A 9,656-nucleotide genomic window follows, 5' to 3' on the forward strand; every position below is an offset into this window, starting at 1 on the left:
TCTAGAGAATCTTCTCCTCTGTCCCAGGAGATGCTCCTGGACACCCCAAACACTGGTTCCTTTGGCTGCTGGCTCCAGATGGAGGAGCAGTGCTCACCTGGCTGTAGCAGGGCCACTGTGCCCAGGTAACCCATGCACAGGTGAGGGCAGAGCAGGGAGGGGAGCCTGAGCTCAGCCCCCTGCCCTGGCCCAGGTGGGAGCCTCCTGCCCCTTCCCAAGAGCTCCACAGCCTGTCCCAGGGCCACCACTGCCAGCCACAGCTCTGCACAGGGCTGAACTGAGGGACCTCAGCCAGGTTCTTGTCTTCCTCGGAGCTGCCCTCACCTGCACGAGGTGCTGTCCCCTCCCGCTGACCCTCTGGACCCTCCCCTTCCCCTTCCAGCCTCCTGTGCTGCCTCTGTGCCCAGCCTCGACCCCTGTGGATCATGCACATGTCCAGGAGAGCTCCACAGCCTCCTCCAAGCCCGTCCCGCTCCAGCCAGGTCTGTGGTGCAGCTTGGGTTTGGTTTTTCACTGCACCAGCCCAGCAAGGTCCCTGAGGGATGGAGGTTCCAGCTCTGGGCAGCAGCAATGGCACTGCTGGGTCCTTCCTGCACCAGGCAGGTCCTCACTGCTGGGAGAGGGGATTGAAGCTTGGCTGGGGGCTCCTGAAAGGGAGCAGTGTTTCCAGAACCACCTCTCTGTGCCCATCCTCCGCTGTAATGGACTCAGGATGTTAATTAATAGATAATTGCTAATACCTTGCATCCCTCTAATGCCTCGCTGATGAGCTTCAAAGCACTTTGCAGTCCCTGGCTACGATTCCGTGCTCTGAGAGGGCAGAAATTGCACTTCAGAGATGTTTCAGGAACTTGCTGATGCTCCAAGGCTGGATCAGCACCAACACCCAGCTCTGGGCTCCAGCTCCCGGCCCTGCCCTGCCTCCCTCCCCAGCCTCTCTGCAGCCCTCCCAGCCCCGAGCCAGGGCAGGGCCACAAGGAGTTAAAGCCTGTCCTGATGGGCTGGTGAGATCATCGCAGCGGGGATGCTCCATTGTTTATGAGGCTCAGCAGAGCCCAGCAGACACCACCCAGAGGGATGTGGGGCTTGGGGTGAGCCGTGGACGAGGGGCCTCCTGCTGCTGCCATCCCTCCCTGCTCACCACGTAAGTACCAGGGGTGTCCAAGGCTGGAGAGGGACAGGGTCCAGCTGGGTGAGGTGGGGTCATCCTGTGCCTGAGCCCCACAAAGGCTCAGCAGGTGCTCCTTGCAGGTGCTCCTTGGTCCCTGAGGTGCTCTGGGCCAGCCCCTGGCGGTGCTGGGGAGCTGCTCCTGAGGGATGTAGGCACCAGCCTAGCCCTGCTCTACTCCACCAGCAAGGGGACTGCCTCTGCCTCCATCCCAGAGGGTTTGTGGGGTTTGTGGGGTTTGTGGGGGAGGTGAGATCCTCTGACACCCCGCAGGGTCTCGGGGCAGCACCAGCCACTCGGCAGGGACAGCTGCCAGCCCCCTCCTGGCTCCGAGGTGAGCAGGGGCACGGGGACAGGAATGGGACTCCAGCACCCACCCCTGCGCCCACAGCCTCCCTGTCCCCTCCTAGGCTGAGCCCAGCAGAGCCCAGCCCAGCTGGGGCTGGCCCACAGCAGCACAAGGCTGGGGCTGCTCTGAGCTGCTGCTGCTGCTGGGGTCACTCAGTGCGTGCTCAGGGACGGCCAGTGCCACCAGCCACCCACAGCCACCACCCCCGGGGACAGCAGGGACAGCAGGGGCTCAGCGTGGGCAGTGGCTCAGCACTCCCTCCCTGGGGCTCTGGTGCTGGTTCCCTCTGGGGGTTTGGGTGCTGTGCCCCCACGGGCAGTGCCCCAGGCAAGGGGGCTGTGGGGCTGCTCTGCACGGGTCTTCATCTCCATCTTCATCTCCATCTTCATCTCCATCTTCATCTTCATCTCCATCTCCATCCCCATCTCCATTTCCATCTTCCTGGGTTTCCTGGGGACCCCGGGTGGGCTGGTTCCCTGCATGTTCCTCTCTCTCCCTGGGAGCCACTCTTGATGGAATTTGGCCAGCACAGACAGCCCAGAAGAAGTTCCTGCTGGGTTTGTGCAGGTCCATGAGTGCAGCAGCTCCTCTCCTCCCGTCCCATGGGATCCCACACGGATCCCCCAGAGCAGCAGACCCCTTCTGCTGGCACACACAGACCCTCTGCTGTCCTCTGGGTGGTCCTGGGCTGACACTGAATATCAGGACCAGGATCAAGAGTCCAACTGAGACACTCCAGAGCAGCAGGGAAATCTTCTCCTCCGTTCCCCAGGGTTTCGTGGGACCCAGAGAGGATCTGGTGCCCACTGGGGTGACGGGCTGGGCACATCTCCTGCTGAAGGACAAACCCACCCTCTGCTCCCACCCAAGGCTCTGCAGGGCCCTGGAGCTGCTCCCTGCAGGAGACCCTCAGGAGCCATCCAGAGGGCCCTGGGAGCCCCAGAGAGCCCTGGGGCCATGGGAAGGGCCTGGGGTCCCTGTCTGGGGCAGGGTGTCAATGGCACACAGCCAGCTGGAGGGAGCCTGTGCACACCTGTGTGCAGGTGATGGAGCTGCCCCGCTCCCAGTGCCACCAGTCTGGGCACTGGTGCCAGGCAGAGCAGAGCTCACCTTGTGCCCTGGCAGGGTCAGGCCCTCGGGCCAGGCCTGGGCTGGGCTCTGCTCCTCCCCAGCAGGGATCAGGGCCAGCCCCATCCATGGAGTGCAGAGCTCACCTGGGGTTGGCCTCAGGCTTTTCTCCTCCGTGACCCCAGACTGGTTCCCAGAGGGATGGGGGCCTGCAGCCCAGCCCAGGATCCCCAAAGGTGGGCTGTGCTTCTATCTGACAACATCAAGAACACCCCCAACACCATCACAGACACAGCCAAAACCTCCTTCCTTCTCAGTTTAATCCCCATGACAATCTACATCTGCTGAGGAACAGAGAGCCTGACCTCCTTCTGAGAATGAAAATTCATCATAAACTTCAAAACTCCTTCCCCAGCAAGGAGCCCCCCCAAGATTTCGGATTTCAGTTCAGAACCCAAACCTCACCACACAAAGGGAGGAGAAAGGGAGGAGAACCCATCAGGGTCTCCCCGAGGGAGAGGGGAAGAGAGACCCCAGCAGTGAGAGCTGCCCAGGGTTTCAGAACCACCAGATGTGAAATCTGAGACGTGCTCTGGAGGCCTTTTCAAGACAGCAAACACTCATCTGCTGATTGTCTGCTTCCAACAATGGCTAAAAATCCGGGAGAAATCCGATAGCACTCTCCTGCCAGGCTGCTCAGTGCCCCCAGAGCACATCTGTGATGGAGCAGGGATGGAGCAGGGGCAGGGCAGCAGCTGGAATTGCATTAGCTCTCCCAAGTGCTGCAGATCCTCCCAGTGCTCCCAGACAAGCTCCAGACAGGGAGTGAAATACTTCATCAACCAGCAGTGGGCAAAAGGTGGCTGAAAACCAGGCTCTGCCAGGAAAGGCTGGGAAAATGGGCAGGGAATTGTGGTGAGAGGGGTGGTTCTGCCAGGAAATAAAAGGGGGAATAAATCCTCTGCGGTGGAAAGGCAGGGCTGGAAGGCAGCTGCTGGTTCCTGCAGCAGCCTGACATTAATGTGGGCACACAGAGGGGCAGAGCTGCTGCCCTGGGTGCAGAATCAGGGAATGGGATGCCTGACAGATGGAGCAGCACACGGAGTTTCAGGCTGCTGAGGTGTGGGATTACTCCAGAGAACAAAGCAAACTTCCTAGCACAAAACCAAATTAAAATCAGACGGTGGCTTGGTCATAAAACCTCTCTGTGATGCAGGTTAGGAGGGCAAAGACAAGAAATGCCAGGATGAAATCTCGGGGAAGGGTCTGGAGTGCTCTGAAAGAGGGGGAGCAGAAGGCAGCAGTGCTCTGAGTGAGGCAGGTGGTGGCACCTGGAATTATTTACTCAGGATTTGGGCACTTCCCTGCAGAGCTGCAGCTGGGGGGCTCAGGGTGGGCACAGCAGGAATTTCCCCATGGAAAGGGAGCTCAGGCACTGGAACTGCCCAGGGAGGGTTGCAGTGCCCATCCCTGGAGGTGGCACCTGGAGGTGGCACTGAGTGCTCTGGGCTGGGACAAGGTGGGGATCAGGCACAGCTGGGACTCCCTGGCTGAGAGGGCTTTTCCAGCCTAAAGGATTTCTGGATTCTCCATCAGAAATGTGTCCCTTGCCCTGCCCCTGTTTTCCTGTTTCCAGAGAGCAGTGAGAGCTCCAGACAGGAGAGCTGCAAATCCTGTCCACTGCTCTGGGCTTTTGTTTTGTGCTTGTTTGTCCAAGCCTGGCAGAAACATCCTAGAACACCCCAAAAGAAGTCAGTTACCACCAGCTCTGCTGCAGTGGCTGTGCTGGGGGGGCCAAATTGTAAAATTACATCTGTCTCTCCTCAGAGTAACCACGGAGCTGGCAGGGACACAGGTGAAGGAGGGAGGGAGGTGCTGGCTGGCACCCATCCATCAGCATCCCTAGGTGGGCACCGAGCCCAGCTCTGGGCAGGTTTCCTCCAGCCCCTGGAGCTGTGCCAGCCTTGCAGCCTCAGCCTGGCTGCCCTGAAGTGGAAGTTGCTCCCACATGGACCAGCAGCCCCAGGCCAAGGCAGCTGCAGGGAGCACAGCCAGCCTGGCACCTCCTGAGAGGTGGCAGCTCCTGGAGAGCCAGCCCTGCTGATCAGAGCAAGCACAGCCTGGAGGGGCTGCAGGGGGTTGGGTCACCTGCTCTGGATCAAACCAGAGGGCTAAAGGTTTGTGTGGTGCTGGGCACTGCAGGGGTGGCATTGCCATGGTGGCACTGCCATGGTGGCACTGCCCATCCTTCTGCAGGATCCCATTGCCTCTTGCACCCTTTCATGGCTGTGATGCTCCCTGTCCCAGCAGTGACCCCAAAGCCTCCTGCTCACTGGTGCCCCAAGGCCAGCACCCTCCTGGGGTGTTACACTTCAGTTCAATGGTTTGCTCTGTCTCACCCCTGGAAAATGCAGGGTTTATTCCAAGCCTGTGGTCCTCCCTGCAGTATCATGGCTCTGTAATCCCACTGGCCCAAGGCTTACTCTGCTCCCACTTTGAATCTCCTGTTAAGCTGTGCCAGGCAGACCAGGCTCCCTCTTGGTCCTTTTCCCCCTGGGCTCTCCCTCTCTCCCCCTTCCCCCTTCTCCCTCAGGAACCATGCTGCTCCCAGGGGTGGGACCCCCAATAATTAGCACCCTCATCTAATTAGCACCCTCAGAAGCTGTGTGGAGTCTCCTTGCCTGCCTGCTGCTATCAGGGAGCACAGAGCTTAGGGGGCTCCCTGGGTGTGGTATTCACCTGCCCTCTGAGCAGAGAGAAGCTGTGAGACAAGCAGGGAAGAAGGAAAACACAACTGTTATCCCTCTTGCTGTGCCTGTGCTGTGCCAAAGCAGAATGCAATGTGGAGATGGCTTGCCCAAAGTGAGGATGTTTTGTTCCCTTGGCCTGTCAGGGCCAGCTGTGTGTGGGACTGTCAGGGGACAGTCAGAGAGAATCAGAGATGGGTGCAGTTGTGAGCAAGAGTGAGTGCCTGGCAGATTCAGATTAGATGAAATGTACCTAGTACAGTATAATAAAGTAATTAATAGTATTATAAAGTAATTAATAGTATAATAAAGTTATTAATAGTATAATAAAGTAATTAATAGTATAATGAAGTAATTAATAGAATAATGAAGTAATTATTAGTATAATAAAGTTATTAATAGTATAATGAATATTATACTATTAATTATAATATTAGTAATTATTAGTATTAATTATTAGTATAATTAAGTAATTAATAGTATAATGAAGTAATTATTAGTATAATTAAGTAATTAATTAGCCCTCTGATGATGGAGTCAGGTGCATCATTCTCTCTCCCCTTTGCCATTAATTCACAATAGCCGGGGCCCCCCAGACGAACTGCAGCTCCCTCCATCCTCCATCCCTCGCCCTGCTCTGCTCTCTCCTCTGTCCCCCCAGGTGTCCTGCTGCCAGCCCAGCAGCATGGAGCTGCCCCCCAGGAGCCCCGATGGCAGCGAGCGGTGCCCGCGGGGCGCGGAGCTGGCGGCCAGCAGCACGGGCAGCACGCTGTGCATGAGCTCCTCCCGCAGCGAGTCCGTGTGGACCGGCGCCCCCAGGAGCAGGTGGGACATTTACCACAAACCCCTCATCGTGGTGGCCGTGGGAGCTGCCATCTTCCTCTTCGGGGTGGTCATCACCAGCCTGGCCTGCTTCCTCAGCAAGCACAAGAAGGTTTACAAGATGTCTGGCCCGGCTTTCCTGTCCCTGGGACTGATGCTCCTGGTGTGCGGTCTGGTCTGGATCCCCATCATCCGCAAGAAGCAGAAGCAGAGGCAGAAGTCCCAGTTCCTGCAGAGCCTCAAGTCCTTCTTCTTCAACCGCTGAGGGCAGCCAGGAGCTCCTCCAGAAGGTTCCCTGCCCTCCTGCAGCCCGTGTTGATCAGCCTTGAGAACAAACACTTCCTTGTACTCCCTAGAGGATTTCACCCCATCAGCAGCTTCCCTCCAGCGTGAAAATGAACTTTGTGCTTCATCCCAGTCATCCCAGGGAAACAGGAGCAGGAATTTCCAGCTGAGCCCAGCAAGGCAGGTCCGAGGTCTCTGCATCACCCCCCTGTCCAAAGAGTGAGCCCAGAGCACAAAGTGGGTAAAGCACAGCCCCAGAGGAGCCCGGGCTGGAACAAAACCCCAAAGGAACCAGATCCCCCAGGAGGCCCTGCAGGATCCAGCAGCAGAGAGGAGCCACAATTCCTTCCAGCTCCCTGGTTTGCCAGAGAGGCTGGAGGGTCTGCACAGCAGCAGGAGACATCAGAAGCAGAGGGACACAGACCCTGCAGAGGGTCCCAGATCCTACAGAGAGTCCCAGATCCTGCAGAGGGACACAGATCCTGCAGAGGGACACAGATCCTGCAGAGGGGCACAGACCTTGCAGAGGGTCCCAGATCCTACAGAGAGTCCCAGACACTTCAGAGGGACACAGACCCTGCAGAGGGTCCCAGACCCCTCTGCTCCAGGCACCTGGCAGGGCAGGGACCAGGGAGATGTGTCTGGGAATGGAGTGAGCTGTGGGAACACAGGGCTGATTCCCTCCCAGGACACTCAGCCTCCCCCTGGCCAGCCCTGCTGAACTCCCCCATTTCTGGCACCGCTGCCACACCAACACCTATGCCTGAAGCTGTGCCCCAAGGGGCCCGAGGCTGAGCCTTGGGTTCACCCTGGCACTGGTGCCAGTCTGGGACCAGGGCTGTGTGCCTGGAGATCCCCTCCATGCCCTCCATGAGCCATGTGGGCAGAGCTGGAGCTGGCACATCCCATCCTGGCAGCTGGCACAGCTGGCTTAGGAGTGTCTGAGCACACGAGTCGCTCTGCCCCAGGCTCAGCCCAGCCCTGAACTTTGTTTCCTGCCTGGAGCAGGCGCCCCTGGGCAGGCAGTGCCAGCTTGGCTGGGCCAGGCCTGGCACAGGACCCAGCAGAGCTCTTTGTTCCTCAGCCATCCCTCGTGCCGTGCCACGCTCGGCTGCTGTTTGCAATCCTGCCCTGGCACGGCACCCAGCCCCTGCTCCTGCAGCTGCCACGGGCAGGGGATGCTCCCCAAAACTCCTGCTGGGGCAGCTGCAGCCAGGTGGGCACCAGGATTCAGCATGGGAGACCAGGGAGAAGGTGCAGAGCAGCCCCAGGTGCCAGCTGGCTCAGGTGTGGGCACGGGGAGAGCCCTGGGTGGGGGCACCCAGAGATGGGTCCTGCTGCACAGAGCTGTGCCCAGCCAGGGCTGCCTGGCCACAGGGGTACTCCTGCACTGCCAGAAGGACAGAGGGAGCTCCTGCTGCCCCTGGCCAAGGAGGAGGCACTCAGTGACATGGCAGTGGGGTAAAAAGTCACCGAGAGTTGAATCGGATTCCAGACTCCGTTTATTACAAGAATATGAGGTTTCATTAAAGGAAAACATTCCCAAGGGAGCTGCACGTGGCTGCTCTGGTGTCACATCTCTGCTGGGTGGAGAGGGTGTGGTGACAGGGTCTGGGGTGGTGGGGCACCTGCTGGGCAGGGGGAGGAGAAGGAATGGGGCTGGGGCTGCTCTGGGGGCTGGGTGAGCACCTCTGTCCTGGCAAGAGGATGGAGCCTGCCAGGGAAAAGGAGCAGCCAGGGACCAGCAGAGCCCGTGAGGATTCATCAGAGGCAGCTCAGTGTTTGTTGCCCAGATCTGTGGTGGGACAGGGAGGCAAAGGGACAGGAAAGTTAAGGGAAATTCAGATGAACAGGTGGGAGATAACTGAGGGGAAATTCAGATAAACAGGGGGAGATAACTGAGGGGAAATTCAGATAAACAGGTGGGAGATAACTGAGGGGAAATTCAGATAAACAGGTGGGAGATAACTGAGGGGAAATTCAGATAAACAGGTGGGAGATAACTGAGGGGAAATTCAGATGAACAGGGGGAGATAACTGAGGGGAAATTCAGATGAACAGGGGGAGATAACTGAGGGGAAATTCAGATGAACAGGGGGAGATAACTGAGGGGAAATTCAGATGAACAGGGGGAGATAACTGAGGGGAAATTCAGATGAACAGGGGGAGATAACTGAGGGGAAATTCAGATAAACAGGGGGAGATAACTGAGGGGAAATTCAGATAAACAGGTGGGAGATAACTGAGGGGAAATTCAGATAAACAGGGGGAGATAACTGAGGGGAAATTCAGATGAACAGCAGGGAGAAAACTGAGGGGTAATTCAGATAAACAGGGGGAGATAACTGAGGAGAAATTCAGATGAACAGGGGGAGATAACTGAGGGGAAATTCAGATGAACAGCAGGGAGAAAACTGAGGGGTAATTCAGATAAACAGGGGGAGATAACTGAGGGGAAATTCAGATGAACAGGGGGAGATAACTGAGGGGAAATTCAGATGAACAGCAGGGAGAAAACTGAGGGGTAATTCAGATAAACAGGTGGGAGATAACTGAGGGGAAATTCAGATGAACAGCAGGGAGATAACTGTGGCAAAATCCGATTAACAGGTGGGGGATAACTGTGGGAAACTCAGATGAACAGCAGGGGGAAACTGCAGGTGGAGGTGCAGGAGCAAAGTGGGAGCTCCCCCTCGGTAGCACGGGGTATAAATGCTGATCCCTGCCAGGGACAGAGGGAATTTTGCATTGGAGCTTCCCACAGTGGGAATTTGCATCCTTTTTCTGAAGTGAGCTGCAGCCTGAGGGCTCCTCACAGGGGTTTCTTAAGGAGCTGGAATAAAATCCAGGCCCTGCTGTGGCCCAGCAAAGCCCCCAGGGCTGCTGGGAAGTGAATTTCTGCCTCTGTGCTGCGGCACCAGTGAACCTTCACCTCCTTGGGATGTGGGAGGCTGCAGAGACAGGGAGTACCCGTGGGTTCAAACGGTTTTATGGACAACAGGTTAAAAAAGAGAGAGAGCAGAAGCAAGAGAGAAGAATGTGCCATTCACCTCCCTAAGCTAACAGTGGTGGGTGCTGGAGAAGCCCAGGAGGAGCAGGTCCCAGGAGGGCTGCAGAGCTCACCTGCTGTGCCCTCCTGCCATGGCTGGGCTGGGCAGGGCTGGATGGACCTTGGACCAGCCCATGGGGAAGTTCCCACCCTTGGGCTGCTCCCCTG

The 9,656-nt window shown here is 57.5% G+C and overlaps 1 protein-coding gene across 1 annotated transcript; it reads left to right on the forward strand.

The window, feature by feature from the left end:
* Positions 1-1,078: 1,078 nt before the first annotated feature.
* On the forward strand, positions 1,079-7,995 carry PIRT (phosphoinositide interacting regulator of transient receptor potential channels). The gene is made up of 2 exons (XM_018919165.3): positions 1,079-1,144; positions 5,994-7,995. The coding sequence occupies exon 2, from the start codon at positions 6,018-6,020 to the stop codon at positions 6,417-6,419; it is 402 nt and encodes a 133-aa protein (XP_018774710.1). The 5' UTR covers positions 1,079-1,144; positions 5,994-6,017; the 3' UTR covers positions 6,420-7,995.
* Positions 7,996-9,656: the final 1,661 nt, after the last annotated feature.

Source organism: Serinus canaria, chromosome 18 (genome assembly GCF_022539315.1).
Source record: "Serinus canaria isolate serCan28SL12 chromosome 18, serCan2020, whole genome shotgun sequence".
Lineage (NCBI taxonomy): Eukaryota > Metazoa > Chordata > Aves > Passeriformes > Fringillidae > Serinus > Serinus canaria.